The sequence below is a fragment of the Manacus candei genome, unplaced genomic scaffold (assembly GCF_025592945.1).
Source record: "Manacus candei isolate 608988 ecotype Guabito, Panama unplaced genomic scaffold, ASM2559294v1 h1tg000071l, whole genome shotgun sequence".
In the NCBI taxonomy this organism is placed as follows: Eukaryota; Metazoa; Chordata; class Aves; order Passeriformes; family Pipridae; genus Manacus; species Manacus candei.
In genome coordinates this window covers 7,850,661-7,873,226 of record NW_026138119.1, presented here as the reverse complement: position 1 = coordinate 7,873,226, position 22,566 = coordinate 7,850,661, and the positions used below count along the sequence as shown (strand labels likewise).

The following is a 22,566-nucleotide window of genomic DNA, read 5'->3' as shown; positions in this document are numbered from 1 at the left end:
TTTGGATGGTTTATCCCATCGTCCTGAAGGAGCAGCACTCGGAAACCCTTTCAGAGCCTTTCCATAAAGGAGGAAATCCTTCTGCTGTGCACGGTTCCTTTGGGGAGAGCGCTCCAGCTGCAGGGCTCTGATGAGGTTAAGCATTAATTAAATCAACCCACAAGAAAATAATTACACACAGGCATCCGTCAGGCCAACTTGTCACTACCCAGGAACAAAGTTGGATGCAAGCTCCATCAGCGGAACTGTCATGCGGCCGTTAGGAGGAAATAAATGTATCCCAAATGGACAATTTCATTTAAGGGGAGGGAAAAAAAAAAAGTCTCGTGAATTGCAATGGATTAATGAGGCAAAGGGTTTGTGTTTGCAGTTGGATGGAAAACGAAAACATCCTGATTTGTGGTATCATCCTTTAACCTGAGTGCTCGCTCGCACTCCAGCCGCCTGCCTTCCAGAAGGACAGGTAACCACAGGCTGTAAAACAAAACCTCTGGCTCAGGAGAGGCCAGGGAAAAGGCAGGAAAAGGCATGGATCAGCTCAGCAGCAGTGCCCGGCCACCACTTCCACAAGCAAAGAGAAATTTAAATTAAAGGGAAAAGAGGATGGATGGGATGGGGCTATAGGGAGCGAGAACTCCACTGAAGACGCTGGGACTGGCTGGCTTGTTGGGGCTGCTCACTGATTCCTGATGATTTGAGATCTTAAAATCTCTTCTCTAGGGCGTGCTGGTGAGGCATCCTGTAGGTGGGGACACTGGAAGTCAGGGTCCCCTCCTGAAGCCCATGGGATACATTATGTCTTGGGCTCCTCATGCCACACACATGTTGGGTACAAACAAATCTCCAACTCTCACGTTGAGGAAACACCAGTACGAGGGGAAATGCAGAGTGACCAAGGGCGCTCTTGTCCTGGTATCCACAGACTATTCCTGTGGCCACTAATAGGCAGAGGAATCCTGGGGAGGTGGGAAATGGGGTGAGGGGTGTCCCCAGAGACTGGGGACAAGCCAGGCTGGCTCGGGGCCACACTCTGCTCCCACACAGCCAGAGGCTCTGCCTGCAGCTGGGCATTGTGTCTCCTCCTGAGCTCAGCTGCAAGGATTAACTGACTTGTTCCATTAGTGACCAAAAAGCTTCTTACCTTCAGGCAGTTCAAAAGTGAAATAAACACACACACACAAAAAGAAGCTGGAGCAGGGAATCAGGGAAATTTCCCCAGACAGTCTCTGTGGACCCCAAAAGCACCCACCCACACACACACTAAAATCCAGAGACACGTATTTGAATAACTACTAGAAAACAAACCAAATAATTTAAACCAGTTAAAGAGTCAGAACATTCTCTTCACACTAAGTGAATAATTTATGGGCAGAGCTATAATAAAGAAAAGCCCTCTCCACGCCTGTATTGCAGGGAAATGTATCCAGAATAAAAGATCACATTTCAGACTCATAAATAAATGAAAAAGAAAACCAACAGTAAACAGAAAGAAAAGTTTTTCCTTTCCAGCTCCTGGTGCTGCCACAAAGACCCTCAGTGCAGCAGGCAGGCCATGGCCAAGGGATCCCCCTGCCCATCACCCCTGTAGGGACCCTGACAACTCCCTTCTCCTCCACAGGTGGAAATGTGGACCCGATCCCTCCACACAGCCTTTTGCACGGTACAGCCTTTAGATCCATGAATGCTGATCCTTTAGATCCATGAATGCTGCTCCCACCCTGTGTGGAGTCCAAAAACCCCTAAGCACTGGGAAAGCAGAAAGAAGAGAGGTCCCAGTGATGTCAGACCCAAAATGAACTTCACTCCTTTGTGAAACAGAAACTTGCCAAGAAACTGTTTCACTCCCACCTCAGTGAGTCCAGGGACTCTGGACTTGCAGCAGACCTGGAAGAATCCATTGGAGGGGACACATGCAACACGAGTCCCAAGCACCTCCACCACACCACCCTGAGGTTGCTGCGTGGGGTTTGCCCCTCTTTACCCCATCACAGAGGAGCTCTGGTGTCCCCACGTTCAGCAGGGAGGGTGGGGGAGCTCCCTCCTTCCTCCCCAGCCAAACTCCTCCAGACCTGGTCTCTGGGGGAGCAGGTGGTGCCCACCACACCCTACCTCGGGGGCGGCTCCGGCGTTTCCGTCTCCCCACGGACGTGCTGCGCAGCGCGGGCTGGAGCTGCCCGATCTCGATGGGCGTGTTGGTGCGGAAGCTCTCCTTGAACTTCTGCATCAGGGATTCCACCGTCTCCTGCGTCACCTCGGGAGCTGCAACACCAGCAAAGGCACTGTGGTTAGAAGAGGACAGGGCCACCACGTCCCCCCGCCTGCACAAGTCCTTCCTCACAGAGGACAGCGCGAGCCAACGCCAACTCCTGAGGCAGGAGCTCTGTTAAGACCCTCCAATATCACCCACAGAGACCCACCCAGAACTTTCCAAGTCCTACCAAAGCCACAGAAATAAGAAAATTGTGATTTTATGGAAATTGCATTTTCCACACTGCTTTCCAGAACATTGGATTGTTCTTTGCCTGTTCTCCCACGTGCACTTGGAAGCATCATGCCCTTATCCAAACTACAGCCTGAAGGTTCAAATCACACAGGAACACCCCAAGCGCTGAGCTGGCTTTGGGTCAGGTTTAACTCTGCCCCAGGAGCTTGGAGTCAAACCCCAACCATGGCAGCCCTTTTGGAGGGGTGGAAACTCCCCAATAGGCAAACTTAGGATTACAGAGCAATAGGGAAGGCTGGGGTGGAAGCAGAAAAACAATGTGCAGCTGGCCCAGGCATGCTCTGAGCTGCAGAAGGATTCCTTGGGGTCCTCCAGGGACTGCACTCACACACTGGGATGCAGCACCTAAGTTCAGGAAACAGCTTCCTGCAACACCTCATGGCACGTCACAGCTTGATGATATTTAAGCAACTCTGCTCCTTGATCTCACATCAGCCTCAATTCAGTAATGCCAAAAAATCCCCCCAGGCCTTTGTTGAAGCTCCACACCCACCCACCCAATGGGCAGTTATGGGAAATCATGAAGCCACCACAAAGAGCAAAGGTGAAATTTGGGATCAAAAGGTCTGTCCTGCAGGACACGGAGGTCTCCCACGTTCAACATCAGTTTGGCCTCTGTCAGCTCCTTGAATAAACTCATTAGCAGAACATAACCCCTGTCCTGTCTCCATTTCCAGAGTCACCAAGTCCCTCTGATGAGCTCCAGAAGTTCCCACTGCCTGCAGCGTGCCCACATGGAGATGGCAGGTACCACCAGTCCTATAGCCCTGTCACATCCTGCTTGGATAAGGGATAAGTGAGCACCTTGGAGCTCCCTGCCTGCCAGGAGGCACAGGCTGATGTATCACCCCATCACATTTCCCAGATCCAGACACATCAGACGTGCATGGAGCTCCTCAGGCACCTGGTGAGCTCAGGGTGTGTGACTGCTCCGGACCACAGACTCCAATTCCCTTCCCAGCATGATGCAGCTCCATTCAGGGAGGACTGAGAAGCTGGCCATGCAGGATGAGACATTTGTAATTCTAGACAAGGATCTGACCTAAACATGGAGCCTGCAGCACTCTCCAACAGGCACTCATGCCACAGGGAGCAGAGCACCCTGTGCCACAGGCAGTGCTACACTAGCCCACGGAGCAGTTCCCTCTTCCTTCTCCCCAAATTCCAAAGGCCTCAGCCTCCCCAGGGTTGGGAGGCTTTAGAGCACCAAAGGGTGCTTTTCTACCGCTGCAGGTTGCAGAGAAAGTTCCAAAATCTGCTGGGGCTATTGGGAGGGGGAGCACCAGAGAGGCTCTGCCTGCAGGCACAGGTGCATCCAGAGGGCTCAGGAGAGGATCCATCCACCTAGAGCTGCTGTACTGGGAGACAGAGGGAGAGCATCCAGCCAGCCAGAGCTACTGTACTGGCAGACAGAGGGAGAGCATCCAGCCAGCCAGAACTGCCACACCAGGCAACAGAGAGATGAGGATCAAACCTGCGTAAGCACCAACAGTGGGAACCATTCCGGGAGAGCTCTGGAGAGAGTGGTGCCTAAGGGACCATCTACGTTATTCCAATTTTCCAGTACCAGGCTCCCCCAGGAACCACAGATAAAAGACAAAGCTCCCCAAAGCCCCCGACGTTTACGGCAGGTGCAGCCGAATCCTGCGCTGTCAGATGCCCCAGCAGGAATCGTCACAAGGGAAAAAATATATCAAGAGCAGGGAAAGGACTCTAAAGAACATCTAGTCCCACCCCAACAGCACAAATCCAACCCGAGGTGCCAGGGAATGATGCCATGGCAGTACCAGGGCAGCTCAGCCTCCCACCACCGTGTTCACAGGGGGAAGCCTGTCCCCACAGCTCCTTCACCCGGGAGCACACGTGGCAGGGCCTCCCTGTGAACAGATGGTGAGTTACCCAAACCTCGGGGCTGTGTGATACAGGATGTGTGGAAGTGGAGCAGGGAGCTCGGGAACCACACGGCTGAGGCTTATTTACTGAAAGGAGGCCAGCAGGAGAGCACAGGAGGGAGGAGGAGGAGGAGAGGGCCGTGCCTTCGGCGAGCAGCAGAGCACAGCGAGGTCACAGCACTCTCATGGGTCCCTGCTCAGCTGATGGGAGCAGGGACCCTGTGGTGATCATACCCATCTGGCCACCACGCTGGCACATCCATCCCAGGGCATCTGCTCCTGTGCCTGTCAGTGGAACAAATGCCCAAAATCAGGAGGAAGGTTTTGCAGGAAGAGGAGAGGGTCCTTCAGCTGCCAGCTATTTGGGATGGCACTACAAATACTGCAGGAATGGGAGCAAAGAGTTGGTGTGTCTCACTGCTCTGCACAGCTTGTGTGTGCCAGCATGTCCTTGGCTGCTCCATGCCCCTGAGCTCAAGGGTTTGGAGACAGGAAATGGGAGAGGGAAGGAGAGGGGAGAAAAGTAAAACAAGGAAGAGAAGAAAAAAAGGGAAGAGGAAAGAAGGGAATGAGAGAGGAGAAAAGTGAAATGAAGAAGAGAAGAAAAAAAGGGAAGAGGAAAGAAGGGAAGGGGAAAGGAAAGAAAAGCAAAAGGGAAAGGAGAGAAAAAGAGAAATGGGAAAAGACCCTCCCTGACGTGATCTCAGCAAGCAGAGTTTGACAAGGGTGAGCAGCATGGAGAAAACTCTCAGTGACAAATGAAAGGTAGCTGAGTTTCAACTGTGTGAGCAGCAGGGGTGAAGGATGAAGGGAGGGCCTTTCATGCACTGCCAACAGTGCCAAAAGGGAGGGAGAAGAGACCACTGTACCGTAACACAGCACTTGCTGGGGTTGGTGGGACCCTGCTGGCCATGGGGGCGTCCATCATATCCATGAGAGAGACAGTCCACTACAAACTGCCACCTGGGCCTCCCCACAGCAGCCCTCTGAGGTTTTAATTGTTCCGAAAAGGATGGGAAGAAATCCTACCGCAGGGTAGACAGGGCCTTAATAATTTGTTTTAACTTTCAGTCAGCCCTGGAGTGGTCAGGCAGTGGGACTGGATGGTCCTTGTAGATCACTTCCAACTGAACTATTCTATTCTACACATCCCTGGACTGCCTGTGTCAAAGACAGGCTCAGGCAGCAGCTCCTGGCACCTCCACACTACCCACACGCTGCTCTCCTCCCTGGCACGACACAGCCACATCACCAGTGCCTGGGCACCAGCTCCTCCCAATGCTGGCCGAGCACGACACATTTTGGAGGCGACAGGACCATTCCTCTCCTCGAGCAGAGCTTGCCAAACCGCCTTCTCTCCCATCCACGGTTTCCAGGAGATAAATCCATCAGGGCTACTGAGCTCACATCTTCGTCACCACGCTGAGAGATTCTCCAGCCTGGCAGAGGTGGTGAGATCCACCCCGAGGTTTGGCACAATGCTCCGATCTCAATCTCCCCCTTGTTCTACAGCAAAAGCCTTCAGCAGCACGGCCACCCCAGGAAAGGGCTGAAGCAGAGGAATCACGAGGCTTTTCAGCCTCCGCAAAATCGGCTTCCCTTTCTGGCAGCGCTTTGAGGACGCAGCTGAAGGTCACCGTACCTTTGTGAAGCACGGTACATGTTCCTGACGTACACCTCCCTCCTGTCCACCCCCATATGCTATTTGGAAAGCGATTTGCTCTCCTTATGGCTCCCCTATTCGCTTGCACGTCTCCCACAAAACAATTCCTACCCAGAGCCGTTTCTCTCCTCCTTCCTTTCTGCTGGCACAAATTGCAGGGGGGGGGGGGAAATAATGTTGTTTGGCTTAAAAACCGCAACGACAACAAAAAAAGTAGTCATCAACTGAACAATATGAGCAATGTTTGGGTAAAAATACATTGCAGTGGAGACGGGAAGCGGCAGCGCTCGTTCCAGCCCTCACAGGACTCGCGGTGCAACCAGGAGAGCAATACCCTTCCCACGCACACAGGCTGGGTATGGGGGGCTGTTCTGGGGAGATACCACATCTAGGGTCTCACCAGCATCAGTGCCCAGGAGGGATTCTCCAAAACACAGTCCCAGGCTTGGATAAGCACAACCACCCACAGCCCCCTATTTGAGAGATGCACTAGTCGTGGAAGCCATATGAGGAACAGCTGAGGGCACTTGGTCTGTTCAGCCTGGAGGAGACTGAGGGAGATCTCACCGCAGTTACAACTTCCTCATGAGAGGAAGAGGAGGGGTACACACTGAGCTCTCTTCTGTGGGGACCAGGGACAGGACCCCAGGGAATGGCCTGAAGTTGTGTCAGGGCAGGTTCACGTTGGATATTAGAAAGAAGTTCTTCCTCCAGAGGGTGGTTGGACACTGACCAGGCTCCCCAGGGCAGCAGGCACAGCACCAAGGCTGCCAGAGCTCAAGGAGTGTTTGGATGATACTCTCAGGCACATGGTGTGACTCTTGGGGATGGGCCTGCGCAGGGCTAAGGGTTGGACTCGATGACCCTTGTGGGTCCCTTCCAACTTGACATATTCTGTGATTCTGTGTGCCTCCACTGTTTACACTTGGATGGGAACTCCACCATTCCAGGACATTCTCGAGGGATATGGCACTACAAACCCCCTTTGACTGTGCAACCTGTTCCCAGCCAGCAAAACCAGGCAGGGATGGAAATTCCTTCAGCTCTTGGGAACAAGCCCTCAGCTTTGCTGAGGTGTTTTGGAGTCTTGAGAACCCCAATGGGGCAGCTTCTCCCCAAACCAGACTCAAGCTTTGTGCAGCCGTTGGGTGGTGGGAGAGCTGGACAGACCCATGGCTTGGGTTTCACAGCTTATTAAAACAGAGTGGTGAGGTTTAAGGACTGCAGAGGTGCCAGCTTCCCTGAGCCTCCCAGTCTTCAGTGTTGGGCTTAAAGGTTCTGTCCCTGGAGCCACAGCCATCCCTGTTCTCCTCACACAACACCTGCACTCCGACAGCAGCAGGAAGACAACTGGCAAGGCAACAGCAGCTTCTATTAGAGCTAGACATGGAGTAAAACATGTCTTTATAAAATACAGTTTTTTAAGCCTCTGGTTTTCCCATCCCTCTCTTTGATTTCTGAGTGCCAGAAGGCAAGTTATCAATCCCTCAGTATTACCAGTGGCTACGATGCTCCCAGAGTTCTAGGGAGAGGAGTAGCTCACAGAGCATCTCACGAGCTGCTCGACTGAACATGATGCTTCGCTGGAATCAAAGCGTTTCTCAACAAGACACGGAACTCAGTCATGGATTAAATGGAAAAGTTTGGGTGCAACTAAAAGCCAAGGTCAGTGGGGTTTTTACCTCCTGATCTCCAATGCCTTCATGACAGCACACATGGCCGTGTCTAGGATGCAAGCCCCCTCATCTCAGATTCTTCTCCAAAGTTGTCTCCTGCCCTTTCACCAACTGCTTCCAGTATTTTTCAAATAATCCACTTTTTCTAGGTACGGGGAAGGGTGCTCTCCTGGGACCACTGCCATGGGCTCTAAAGGTCTAATGCATCATCACAACCCTGACCCACCACAGGAACGTGGTTACACACACGTGTAACACAGTTTAATAATGTTTTAATTGTTTCCTCCAAATCAACCCCCTGATTTTCAATAAGCTCATTTTGACGTTTCTCGATCAATACTTCAGAAATTCCTATTCTACAAAGTATTTCAAGAAATCGACTTTCTGATCCTATTTGGAACGAGCATAAATTTCTCAATACTGGAAGTTTTCCACGTGGTGGAAACCCTGATTTCTCACCAGCTCTAAATAATGGGTGTTTGTTGCTTTTCGAAGCATGAAATAACTAACGGTGTTTGTTCTGAGCCTGGGATGTGGACTGATTTTCAACAGTGCCACCCTGAAGGTACCGAGCTCCAGAAAGCACGGAGCTTTACTAGCATAAAATTAGGTAATTACACTGATGCCGATGCGATGACAGTGGGAGAGATCTGTACAACAGCTCCCCACGTACCGGGAGGAAAACACACGTGGAGAGCGACATCCTGCCACGGAACACGGTGGATACAGCAGAGACATCAGAAACACTGAGAACTTCATCTCTTCACGTCTTTCTCCAGCCACCAGACCCCTCTACCACCTCTTGAACAAGAGAGCCTGTCCCCTTCAGTCCCCTGATCTCCACCAGTCCATGTCAAATGCCACGTGCAGCCACCACCGTGTCCAAGACACACCAGGAAACCGCTGGTTGCATTACACAAGCAACTCAAGAGATATATATATATTATTTAAATACATATATATATCTCCATACATTTTTATTTAAATATATATATGTCCATATATATATTTATGCATATATAATTTAAATATAGATATATATCCCTATATATGTATATATATATATGGATATTTATAAAAACATCAAAAGGAAGCACAAATTACCACCCATACCCACACATCAGGGGACCAAGCACCTACTGCAGTGCCTATATTTCCAAGCCACCCTCAGATGAACCCATCAGGAGAAATGCCACCCTATGCTTTGCCAGACCTGGCCCCCAGCCCAGCCCTGCCATTGTGGCATGAAGTAGGATCAATCTATCTCCAAAAAGCTCTTTTACACAGAGGGGTTCTCATATGCAGCAACAGAGGGATAGAGGAACCCAGCAGCATTTTGAAAATAGCCTTGTATTCCATCTTGAATATTCTTCCTTCTCTCTCCTAGCCCTTTTTGTTGAGTTTTAAAATAGAGACTGTATACATTTTTTTTTTAGCATAGCTATTAATACACATCTATTAATACATTAATAGATTATTATATACATTAATAAATCTCTCGCTATAAAAATAGACCTTTATGCGTAAAAGTCTGATTTCAATTGCAAATTGGAGGGGGAGGGTAGCAGAAGAAGAGAGAAAGTTTTATTCAAGATGTCTCCTTTGAAGGAAACTGAACAAATGCACTTTCCTCCTTCATATATTCATGAGATGACTGCTTCCCTACCCCGTTCCCCGCCACCCTCGGCTCCGGGCTCGGAGCCAGCACAGTCCTTATCTGGTACGAGGCAGGGGAAAAAAAAAAAGCCCTGATAGGATCAGAAGTTTTCAGTAGTTTAACAAATCTGGGAAAAAAAAGTCTCCATTGCTTTCCAATAAAGCTTTAGGAGCGTGACGGGAAGGGGGATGTCGAGAGAGGCTGGAGTGCAGCGTGGGAGGGGGATGGAGACCAGTGTCCTGCAATGGGGACAGGGAACCTGGGGTGCACCAGGCCACCCCAAAACCCTTCCGGCCCTGCACCCACTCTTTTGATTTTCCTCTTTACTGCAAAGCTTTGCCATTTCCCCCCATTTACAGAGAACAGGAGATAGTACCTACAGCTCCCATCCTCACTGAGCTGCTCCTCAAACCAGCAGGACCCAGGGGAACGCCCATCCCACTGGGAAGGGGCAGCTGGAGCCAGAGCCCACGGCAGCACCACCCAGCACCAGCTGCCCTGACCCTTCTTCATCCTCTCTCCAGTCACGGCGCTCAGTCGCTTCCCAGCTAATTGCCTCCACTCATGTGTGCAAACTAACCGTTTACCGGAAAATGTCACGGAATGTTAATTTCACTAGGAATGCACTTCCATTTTTTTATTATGGGAAATGAATAAGCATTGTATTAATAGCATAATTTTCAACTCCAACCGCAATTGCAGCCCCATCAACAGAGGCTGCGAGTTACTCTCCAACCCCACACACTCCCTGCCTTTCCACCTTCCTCCTCTCCCTCCCTCTGCAGCGCTCCCCACTTCCCCTGTTGGTAATTAAGATAATGCAATATAATTATAAACATATTACGAAAGATCAAATGCTGAAGAGCCGCGGCCCGACGGTCCCTGCCTTCACCTCACACCTTTGCATGGCGAGCACCTCCCAAAAGCAGATGGGTCCCTGCGCTCCTGGGGCTGCTGCCAGCTGGGTTTGACCTTCCCAGGAGCTGTTTCTGACCAGGAAACCCTCAGCTCTTCCATGGGGTGAAGACTTTTCTAGCACATCCCTCCCCTAACATCATCCCCTTCATCCCGTTTCTCTTGCAAGGAAAAGCCTTTGGCCATGGGGTGCTGCCCCATCTCCCCCTGCTCCAGCACTGAGAAGGTCCAGGCCAACAGAGACTCCACTTCCCACCTTCTCCTCTCTAATAAAACCCTTAACTTACCTTTTTTTATGAGACACCGTAACTTTTTTGCTTAGGTAGGGAAGATGAGCAGACCCTCGGTATCAGCTAATGCTCCTCAAGTTATCAAATAATTGAAAAGTTAAATAAGAATACTCTGGAGGAAGCTTCTCGATTTGGTGCTAATGGGCACATGAAGCAGCCCAGGCTAATGTTGCATGGAGGAGAGACACTGGCTTGAGAGCACAGCGCTGACCTCCAGCTCCCTATCTCCACCACACATCTCCTGCAGCTCCACAGAGCCAGAGGAGAAACTGCCCCATGGAGCCAGCTGGGGCAGGGACACACTGAGGGAAGGACAAAGCCTCATCCCCACCCGCCCAAGGAAGTGCTGCTGGGGGATAAACCTGGAGGCAGCAGAACTTTGGCATCCATGAAGTAAAGTGTAAGCAAGTGCTGGCACACCGAGGGATGAGCACGGGGAGGACAGGGCTCCAGGAACAGCCCAGGCTGGCAAATATGGGTAGAAAATGTGGCACAGTGGCCCCTCTTCAGTCTTAACCACTACCCAATTCCTTGCTCAGCAGTGGGTGCAGAATGAACTTTTTTAGTTGGAAAATAAATCTCCTCTGCCCAGCAGACAAGGTGACATTTTCTCATAGTTCTGACAATGCCATGTGCTGGGGTGAACAAGGGAGCAATGTCAACACAGAAGAGAAGAACAAACTACCCAAAATCCCTATTAAAATGCAGCCAGGAGCTTCAGCCGTGCGTGCATGGCACAAGCAGCACCAAAAGGACCAACCACCTCCCACACCGGGCAGCACATGTGTTGCAGGCAGCAGGCAGGAGAGAAGGAGCTAAGAGGCAGTTTGTTGCCTCAGGAGAAGACCTGGAGTAAAGGGAACACCCAGAAAGTCCAGGATATCAAAGGCAAACTGATTCCAAGCCAGGCAGGTAAGAGAGGCTGAGCACAGCCGGGCCCTTCAGGACCCAGTGGGTGAGTCTCAGCAAACGCTGTAACTCAGCAGGGCCGTCAGAAAGGATTGATTTGAACCACCTTGTTAATAAGTTTCTTCTCCTACTGGCCCTTCAGGGAGGTCACTGCCTAATGATAAACAGAGCTGGAAGGTGCCTGCACACCCAGTATCATCACAGGTACCCGGCCTCAATCCATCTTCCTTAGGAGCCAGCTGACAAACCCGTCTCGGTGCCGTAGCCAGGTAAAACAGGACTGATGGGAAGAGGACACACAAACAGAGCAAAGAGCTGCTGCTGCAGCTGCCCTCCCTGCTCCTTCCCTGTAAAACCCTTGAGTCCAGGACAGACTGATGGGGGGAACACCTCCACATGCCAACTGGTGGAGCCACAATGCCACTAAAAGCCAAGGAGAAGAAGTGTTGAGCATCATGGACTGAGACAAACCCATCGCTCTCGTGCAGGTGGCAGGACCTGGAGCAGCCTCAGCTCTGACCCCCACATCCCAGGGGCTGCCTGAGTCCTCACTAGCATCTATATATTCCCAGGAATGGGGAACATTATGAGATTGTTCTCCTTCATCCCACATCCTCTTCTCCTGATCAGTCTGACTTCAGAAACCAGCAGCAGGTCTTTACTCCCTGCTGACACTATGGAAGCCTCATCCCTGGAAGTGTTCAAGGTCAGGTTGGACAGGGTTTGTAGCTACCTGGTCTAGTAGAAGGTGTCTCTGCCTATGGCAGGGGGTTGGAACGAGATGATCTTTAAGGTTCCTTCCCACCCAAACCATTCATGGATTCTATGACAGCTCTGGTAGAGCCAAAGCTCTCCCAAGTCCTCTGCATTGCACACAAGGTGGCTGCAAGGTGCAACTCAGTAGAGAAACTCGGGAGAGGGAAGGACACTTGAGATCCTCCAAGCTGGAGTAAACAGCCATCATATTATTTTTTTAGATTTTTTTCCATCAGGGAAAAAAAAAAGTTAAAATAAAAAATCATCTCAAAGCTAATCCTGGTCAACAACCATCCCAGAGCCCAGCTACAGCTTAAATAATGTAGTGCTTTATCAAACATTCATAGTGATGCACAAAGTGATGAACAATGTGCGCCTGGCATTTATATAAATATAGTTCCTGATGGCTTATTTTCCTTGGACAGCCAAGACTTCACAGCTTATCTTCTGTGAGCTTGTGATCTCGCCTGGATGGAAAACACTTTGGACACCTGGGGAATCAGGGCTACTGCACACAGAACTGCCACGACATCCCCACTGGGCATCTGCAGCCCCACAAAACCCAACAAAAATCCTTGCTGAAGAGCTGCTGCTGACTTGGGCAGCCACAAGTCACCTGGCTGTGGCTGGGAGAGGGGGCAACCAAGAGTATTTCTTCAACATGGGATGTTGTGGAGTGTCAGATTGGGACCAAGACCTGAAAAGCGGAAGGACTTCACAAACCCACCATCCCTTTGGGATCCTCAGCAAAATGCTGGCATAATAAACCATGCCTTTTCCATTCCCTATGGCACCATCCAAAGCAGCTTTTCCATCTGCTTCTTCCCTCCTCTGTCTCATGAAATCAATGAGTGGGTTGTAGCAAAGGGAGGGGAGAAAAGCAATAAAGCACATCAGAAACCTGCCCTACCAGCCTCTTCTCCACACCAACACTTGTGGGCCAGGAATAGCCCTGGCTAGTCCAAGATGCTTAAGGCTTAATTAGCCATTAAGCATGTGCCATAAAACCCATGAGCCAGGGGGCTGCAGGACCAGAGGAAGCCCCCAGCCCCTTGGAGCTTTCCTGTCCCTTCTGAGCCACGACTGGAGGCAGGAGTTTGTCACACAAGGCTCTTGTCAGGAGACCTCCCAGACATGCTCCCATGCACCCGTGATGCTGCCACAGGCCACTCTCCTGAGGGCTTAAGGGATGGGGAGAGTGTCCCAGAAGGCAACAAGATAAGAGACTGCTATTCCCTCCCCCCAGGTTGGCGAGGATAACTCAGATTTGGGATGGAGGCAACCGGTTCAGTGGGATGGGATGATCAAAACAAACCTAAAACTCCAGCCTGGCAGGTCTCCACTGGGATCTCAAAAGGCAATTAATACATTAATATATTAATATATTAATTATGCTTGTGTTTATCTCTGGAAAGCACAGCTTTTTCCTGGCAGGTCAGGACATTTTCAAGTCAACACTGAAGTCTGAGCTGGCATCACCATAGGACCAAAGGACTCAATGGCATCTGGTTTAACCTCTGTAACTGAGGCCCTTATTCTCTTCATTAATGCATTCAAATCAGTTGCAATTAAGCATGTTGGACTTTAAAACATTTAAAATGTCTCTAGTAACTACAGACATGCTAGTTAAGCATGTGTGGAAATGCTTTTCTGAACTGAGACCCAATTCCTACCCTGCTGGGCCTCTTTTTATTTCTTTAAAAGTGAAATTTTTAAAGAAATTTTATTTCTTTAAAAGCTGTGTTCTGCAGCCAGCAACAGTGGAGTGCAAGAAACACTTTCCGCTGGCAAGCTACAAGAATATACATTTTCAAAGATCCCTGTAAATTACGGAAGGAGTTGGCGGGGATTAGAGCTGGGAAAAGCTGATCACGTACAAAGAGGGTCATGATCCCATCAGGTCACTGAAAAGAAGACAGAGCCCCAAGACACATCAGATGCCGGCCTGACGTACTGTCCCATTTTAGCCTCCAGCCCCAGCAAACGTTAAGCTGTCTTTTCATTTATTAAAGGCTCAGAAAGCTTCTGGTTAATGCTTGGAATCAGGGTGGAACTGCATCTGACTACCCGAGCAAACAGCAGCTGCAGTGGCTCCCAGCCCTGGTGGTGTGGGCACCAGGGACGGCACATCGTGGCATGGTGGCCAGCCATAAGCACAAACAGACACTGATGTCCCCTCAAGGACAGGTCATCCCATTCCTGCTGCCACTGGGCTCTCCTTTCTCCAGCATAGAAGGCAACACCATCACCTGCCCACTGCGAGGGCATCACCCCGACCCGCACCCCGTCTTTAAAATCTCACCTCCAAGATACTGCAGAGCTCATGTATTTGCAATGAATAGCAACTCTAGTGCACAGCTTAACTATCCACGCTCCTCTTCCACATCTCAGCCCCCAAAGTGTCCCTTTCCCCAGTCCTGACATCATGTCCTCCAGCCAGAGTGCTGCCTTACCTCTTCCCAGAGGAGTCGCTGCTGGAAGGTCAAAAGGCTGACTGAGGTTTGACCACCAGAACAGCTGCTCCAGCGCTGGTGGGGGGCATAGGAAGCTCCCTCTCCTCAACACAAGGGTCCTTCCCCTGCCTTTTGCTCTTATCTCAAGCCTAAGCCCTTTGTCTCCCCTCCCTAACTCCCTTCTCCTGCAGTTCTCCTGGACTGTATCACCCACAGCAGTTTGGCTGGAAGGCTGGTGGGACCACAGCCCCTTCAGTTCTCAATGTTTCCTCATGCTGCCCTGCCTGCTCTCTCCAGCTCCTCTCTCCAACCCACAGATGAGGACCAGACCATTAAATGGCATGACCAGGGTTACAGAGCAGCCAGTGGCAGAGTGGAGCTGGATCTACATCTCCAGGTGCGCTCTAGGTGCCAGACTATCTTTCAGGAATGCTCGAAAGCATCTCACTACCACTACAGAGAAAAGTATCCATGGATTAAGTAAGAGAAACTTCAGAGGTTTATCTGAGCTAACATAGCAGGCAAGAAAGTCCAGGAGACAGGAAATCGAGATGACTGCACAGCCACACCTTTGATATGCCCACGGTATTAATCATCGGAAGCACCAGTAATAAGTCCTGTCTCCTGCCTAGACTTGGAGGCCAGACTGCAGAGCCTGTGAAGCCAGCACAAAGGCCTGCTTGAAAAGTTCTTTTTTTGAACATGAAAGAAAACAGGAAATAAAGATGGGTCCTTTGTTGCAGGACTGGAATTGCAAATACTCGATTTTCAAGTCTGACATCTCATTTCTCCTCAGTTTTCAACCAGGCAGAAGTTCTGCTTCTCACTGGTCCTTAGGAGATCTGGTTTGGCAAAATCTTCTCGTTGTGGAACTTGTGGATAATCCCATATTCAGGTTTGCTGGACTTTGCCTTCAGTTACTAACTCCATCTCTGTGCACCCAGTACATCCCAGGGGGAGATGCAGTGATGGACTGGGGGCCAAAGCCCCTCAAATAGCACGTGATGGACAGAAAAACAGTGCTCCTGCTGCCATAGGATAAAGCCATGTGGGTAAGGATGAGAGCCAGGTGTGTTGAAAAAGAAAAGCAAGTGAGGAATTCCCAAAGGGATGGAGCTTGAGGCCATCTGTTCGGGAAAGGCAGGAGAGCAGAAATCATCAGGAACATGGACTAGAAACTAAACTACCCAGTGAAGAGAGCACAGAAACAGTGAGGACAGTGGCATCACCTGCATGAATTTACCCAAATCCCTGTAATTGCTGAATGCTGTGTACACACAGGGGCTGAGTTTGGACATGGGGGTCTCCCCAGCAAAAAACAAGACTCCAGAAACTACACACCACACCAGCAGACCCCACTTGGCACCACACACACCCGGGGTACACAACCCTCTGGAGACCTTCTGATTGGCAGAGAGAACCCAAACCCACGAGGAGACAACACAGCCCCCTCACCACCCCAGCTCAAGAGATCCTTCTGTACAATTAGGACAGCCTGGCTATTGCCTCCGGCCTCACTCCATTTCATTTTATTATTAATAAAAAATAAAAAAGTACTACTTTTCTACTTTTCTTCTTAAACTGCCTCGGATTTTTCTTCTGTCTAAATTCATCTGGGCTCTGTGCAATGTCACCAGGTCAGCTTGTGCTCCTGCTGCAATTCTAATTTTGCCAGCTTTCCATTTTCTAGGCAGTTGGGAGATTTTTCTTTCTTTCCTTTTTTTTTTTCCCCCCAAGTCAAAAATGATTTTGCATAACAGTAATAATGTTAATGGCCCTGCACAGCACATCCAGATTACAACTGCAGCTAGGGAGAAATAAACATCTCATCTTTGCCCTGCTGTTTATCTCCCCACAGCAGAGCCCGGTATCAGGTCAGAACCTGTAATTTCATTAACTTTATCACTCAGACGCGCTTGTTGCTAGATGTCATTATTCAGCACATCACTCCCGTGTTTTGTTTGTATTGGGATTCACTTCAGATGCTCTGGCACCAGGCAGGAGCATCCCTCCCATCTGCATGGCTGCCTGAGCACTGCCTGAGCTGGGAAGGAAAGTTTGGCTCGCCGAGCCGTGATCTGCAAAATATTTGTGCTGCTCAACCTCCGAGCAGGGACTTCTCTCTCATTTTGCAGGGCTGCACGTCACAGAGTCAGCCAGTGCAATCCCCTGCCTGATTCCCTGACCAGATACATCCAGAAGTGGGGAATTAAAAAAAAAAATAAAACCCACACTCTTCCTCATGGAAAGGATCATTGAGCCAACATCTGTGGAGTGTGGGATGCATGAACCCCCAGGAAGGGAAGGTGCCTGCTCTTGGCACGACCTGGCACCCTGTGAATCAATCAGTGGCCAACACAGGGGGGAAGCTGCAGCACAGGCAGGTGGAGGGTGAGCAGAAATGCTCCATCTTCATTGGATTTGCCATCTTTGGTAATTAATGCTGGGAAGTGACACTTGAAAGAGCCTCTGGTGACAGCCCCAGCGATGATACCATTTGGAGCCCGCTGACAACTCCCAGCTGATGCCTTATCACAATGCAACACAGCAAGAACAGCAAGGAGAGCTCCTCCCATGGGAGCTGATGGGCTCCCTGGGATGCAGGCACAGCTCCTCACCCATCCCCAGTGATCACACCAAAACCTGACAGCTCCAGATAGGCACTGGAAAAAGGCTGACCCTATCCTCACACTGCAGTCATGTTCCAGCTGCATTTCCCTTAATGCATCTATCTTCAATCCAGCTTTAAAGCCATGCCTGAGCAGAACTGGTTTCCAGCCCTTGGGGCTCTCCAGGAACATGATGCCTGCTCACATCAACTGCAGTTTCTCCACCCCACCTACCAAATCCCTGTGGAAATCCGTCTGCAGCTGCTGCTCATAGGTGAGTCAAAGCACCTGGGTGTGGCACGTCCCAAATCACCACGTTTCCCACACTTATGCAAACCAAGTCAGAGTGGAAAGCCCACAGCACATATATTTATATTTCTAGTCTAGAAACTCTTGATCTGAACTACAGCCACCTCGTCCTTGGCAATCCAGGCTCTAACCAGCCTCAGCAGAGAGGAGTAACTAAGCACCTACCATAGCTTGGCTCCTTGAGCAGAGCCTCATCCAAGGGGGAAAAGTGCCCATCTGGGAGGAAACATACGGTGAACTGGCAGAGTTTGGAAGGATCAGAGTAGGCAAGGCACAAAATCACGAGCAGAGCCGGTAGGAGCATTTGTGAACACCTTTCCCAGCCCAGGTAGCCCTGGCCCTGCAGGCAGCTTGCAGCCCTGGCTTGGGGACCTGTGCAAGATCTTTATTGACAATTCTTCAAGCCCTCAGATAGTCTTAATATTCTGCTCTAGATCTTGTTTGCTATTATGTTTTGAAGAGTACTGAAATGCAGTTACTGCTGTCTTCCCCACTCACACAACTCTAAATAATTTATAGAAAAGCAAAACAAAGAAGATAATACAAACGAATAAAGAAGGTAGCTCAGTTACAATATATGAAGGCTTTCATTTGTTCATTCTTACTGAGTAAAGGGCTGGTAAAACATCTCTTAACCCCAAGGGCTGCTAACAGCCAGCTGTACCCCAAGGGATGCCAATAGAGATGCTCAGAGCAGCACTCAAGGATGGCAGATTGACCCCTGGGCACCTCTGAATCTGTTTAAGCAACAATAACAATCACCATCATCATAACCTTGTTTAAAAGCAAAAGAGTAAAGAGCACTTTAAGGGTGGAAGAAACACAACCTCAGCCACCGCTTCTGACCATCAGGAGGGCAGGGAGCTGCTTTCCAGACACAATGCGTCATCTAGGCTCTCCCTGGCTCTGTTGCTCAGAGCCACAGATTGCTCCAAAGAGCCAAAAAGAACACTGGTCCCCATCCCTGCCACCCTGGGTGCTCCAACAGGGCCACACAGTCTTTATGGGAAGCCCACACGAAAAGGATGGTTCAGCATCACCCCAGGATCCTTTCCCTGTACAGAGCAAGCCAGTGCATCCCACATCCCTTCCTCTCTCCTGCCGGAGTCACTCACGGCACTAACAATCAGCACTAATGTGCTTTGCTTTTGTTTATTCAAATGCATTTTGCTGTGCATTGCAGGTGAACAATATTAAATGGCTTATAATAACATCTCAATAAGCAGAGGTGGGTGTAGAGGCTTGAGAGGCAGACTTTAAAAATGCGGGCAATCAAGTGTGCATTAGCAGGAACACCCTGGGGAACGCGCTGCTCCCCAGGAGAGGAGAGAGGGAAAAGCCACAGAAAAAGCCACAAACCTTTCTTTTCGTAGTCGGGTTTCTCCTCCCCGCCCCGACCCAGGCTCTCCAGTGTCCGTGTCACCTGGCTGCCAAACTCGTCCTCCCTGGTGCTGGGCTCTGCCTGCCGTGGGGTCTCCTCCTCCTCCTCGTCCTCGTAGTCGTCCAGGATGGGGGTCTCTCGGATGGGCACCCCGATGACGGAGTTGTGGGCCTGGAGGCGCGAGTTGCGGAAGCTCTCTCGGGCCTGGGGGCCCAGCAGCACCGAGGGGATGTAGTGGATCTCGTGGGTGGCCTCGGTGCTGGCGCTCTTCTGCGGGATGCGGCGGCGCTTGTGCCAGCGCCGCTGGGCGTACAGGGCCACCATGAACACCAGGAGGAGCAGGAGCAGCGCGATCAGCCCACCCTGCAAGAGGAGAGAAAAGGGCACAGGGTCAGGAGATGCACGGGGTGCAGGGACGGGTGATGAGATGCTGCAGTGTCCACAGAATCATGGAATGGTTGGGTTGGAAGAGACCTTAAAGCTCATCTCGTTCCAAACCCACGCCGTGGGCAGGGGCACCTTCCACTATCCCAAGTTGCTCCAATTCCGGTCCAACCTGGCCTTGAACACTTCCAGGAATGGGACAGCCACAGTTTCTCTGGGCAACCTGTTGCAGTGCTTCACCACTCTGAGTAAACTCTCAGAGCACACTTCCATCAACACAGGTGGGTTCATGAAGCAGCCACCTGTGGGGTCAGAGGTCAAGTGGAGCAGGATGGCAACTAAAGGCCAGAGGTGGCCTTTAGCTGGGGACAGCACAGCAACACCCCCAGCTCAGCTCTGCCCATTCTCCCAGGAACTTCATTCCTTCCATGCACTCCTTGGGATCCTCAGCTCCCCTACACATGGGGAGATGGGGAAGGAGACAATCACATCCAGCCACTTAGAAGAAAAAAAATTCATTGGAACAACCCAGCCAAACACAGGAGCAGTAAAGCCTCAGCAGAGACACACAACATTTTATAAAAATGATGGTGCAACAAATGGCCCCACGGAGGCACCACTCCCCAGGGTATGGTTAACCCAGCTCCCTCATTTCTGATCTGATTTCCCTGTGGGTTCCAGACTTCAACTGCTGACCTGGGGGTACAGCTCAAGGTATTCCAGACCAAGACCTTCTCTGTTAAGCTCTCCTCTTTCCCCTCCTCCTTTATTCACCACAGCTCTCAACTACATTAACATTAAAATAAAAAAAAAATACCCACCCTACAAATATATATGTATTTGTTCAGGGAAGTGGCATCTCCTCTCAAGGGATCTGGGCTAGGAAGTACCGAAGGGAGCCAGCCCTGCCTCTGGCTGCTCTGGAGGTTAAATTGAGCCCCACACACGCAGGAGCTGTGCCTGTGCCAGCTTCCAGCCTCTTAATCTCCGCAGCATCGGAGCAGTTTTATCCCATGGCAGACAAGCAAGGCAGGGCATGTAAATCAGGAGCAGCACGAGCGACCAGGGCTCTGCAGAGCAACATGAACAGGCAGGGCAGGGCAGGTGTTCCTTTGGCACTGGGGATGCCACAGCCCAGAGCTCCACCGAGCGCAACAGCAAAGCGGAGGCGTGAAAATATTCCCTCTGTGTTCGATGCGAAGCACCAGACTGCACCCGGAGCGCTGCTCTGACTCCTAAACAGGATCAGCTGTGAAGAGGTTGCACTGAAAACTGCAGCTCACAGGATGAGTTTGGTGGGGAGAGGCCTCGGGAGCTGGAGCAGAGGAGAGACACTTCCCTGCATCACCCCAGCACCACGACCTGCCACAGAGGAGAGCTCAGTCCAACATACCCCACATCAGGACCCCTTTCTCTCCCCCATAATTGTCACTAAGGAGAAGCAAGGCTCAGGGATTCAGGACACTGCTCAGCTTGGACTCCCAAATCTGGGTGACACACACCTTTGGGAAAGGTATTTTAGTGTCCAGGAGCTGTCCAGGATCATCTCTGTGGGGGAGAACAGCAGGGCTTGATGAGCAGCCCAGGTTTATACCCTGAAGCACCAGTGCACTTCCAAGACCAGTGGGATGAGATGAGGACTCATCATAGCCTTCCTTGCTCAGAAGCAAGAACCTGCATGAACACCTCAGCCTGGGAGAGAAGACACATTTCCTTGGGTCTGCACAGTGCCTGATGATGCACTGCCACTACAAAGTGACTGCAGAGCAGGGCAGAGCACTCTGCACCCATAAGCACCCACCCTCCATGGAAAACTACAACTGGAGACAACCCAGATGCTTGGAAAAGGTCAAGAAGACTAAGAAAGTCTTACAGGAGGAGCAGCTGTGCCAGCTAGACCCAGAGAAGGGGTCTGGGCACCCGTGGCAGGGCTGGGGGCTGTGAACCAGCCTGGCTGGGCTCACCTTGTGTCTGCCCCTGGGAAACCACTCAGAGCAGATAAACCTCTCAGCATATTAAATTAAAGATCTCTCTGTTTGGGAGAAACTACAAAAAGGCATAAAGGCACAGAGGTTACCAGTGCACCGTTCCCCCTCCAATTCAAGAACAACAGGGAAGGGCTCCCAGCTCAGCCTGCCTGCAGCTCCCACATCCTTTGGGGATGAGCCACAGATCTCTGCTGTGCCAGCCAGCGAGACAACAGCCCCCCTCTGCCTGGGAAAGGCTGGGGGTGCCCGTGCCAGCCCCTCAGATGAGGGCCACAGGCTCATCACAGGCAGCTCACTTTCAACGTGCTCCTTTCGTACCCGACCCCGCACCGGCACTGCTTGTTTAACCACGCCACACACGCTGGGAGAGCTTCCCAGGGAAAAGGGAGGGGGGAAAAAAAAAAAAAAGAAAAAAAGAGTCAAACTTAGGAGGCATTGAAGCCAGCCTCATTTTAATCTATTTTTCATGTTAAATTATCCAACTGAGGGAGCGGTAGAGAGAAAGGGGAAAGAAGGGATAATATGAGAAATGTTTTATTTGACAATGTGTCATTCGGAAACTGATTATTTCTGTCTCCAAGCTTTTTAATATTCCCAAACAATGGCCGAGCCGCACGGGGATTTGGTATTCTAAGGCTGGATTTATAATACTCTGTTCTGCAGCGATAAGAACATGGGCCTTTAATCCTCTGAGCTGTGAACATGCATATTCTCCCACGTAATGTCCTTCCCACTGCGCTCCTGCCTGCCCCGGGCCGGCCAGGCAGGAGCCACCGGCACCAGAGAGTTGCTGAGACCCACGTAATGGATGGGGAAGAAGAGGTCTGGTGGGGACAACCCACACGTGTGAAGAACTGCAGGGCTTGTGGCACCACAGCAAACCTCGGCTGAAGCTGGAGAGCAGCAAGGCTGGGACTCAGGGGAAGCACAGAAGGAAAACCAACAGGAGAGGCCACTTTGAAGCCCAAGAGACTAGGCCCTCACATATATTATGAAGGCTGCCAAGCTGCTGGATTGGAGGGCTATTACTCTTTGGGCATCTGTCCAAGATGCTGAGCAATTTGTGAGCAGCAAGAGGACGCATGTGCTGCTTCAAACACAACCACCACCCTGACCTACCAAAGCAGTGAGAGACAAAGGAGCCCCACTGCTCCTCTGAGGTCTAGACAAACCTCCTTGCA

At 50.8% G+C, this 22,566-nt stretch overlaps 1 protein-coding gene across 4 annotated transcripts in view; it reads right to left on the bottom strand.

Moving 5' to 3' along the window:
• ASTN2 (astrotactin 2) overlaps window positions 1-22,566 on the bottom strand; it is a 324,472-nt gene that overhangs the window by 222,096 nt on the left and 79,810 nt on the right. For all 4 annotated transcript variants that reach the window (XM_051807886.1, XM_051807888.1, XM_051807887.1 and 1 more), the window contains exons 3-4: window positions 18,992-19,376; window positions 2,110-2,259 (exon numbers count right to left, since the gene is read on the bottom strand). In XM_051807886.1, coding sequence (XP_051663846.1) covers window positions 2,110-2,259; window positions 18,992-19,376 — 535 coding nt within the window. The remainder of the gene's footprint in view (window positions 1-2,109; window positions 2,260-18,991; window positions 19,377-22,566) is intronic.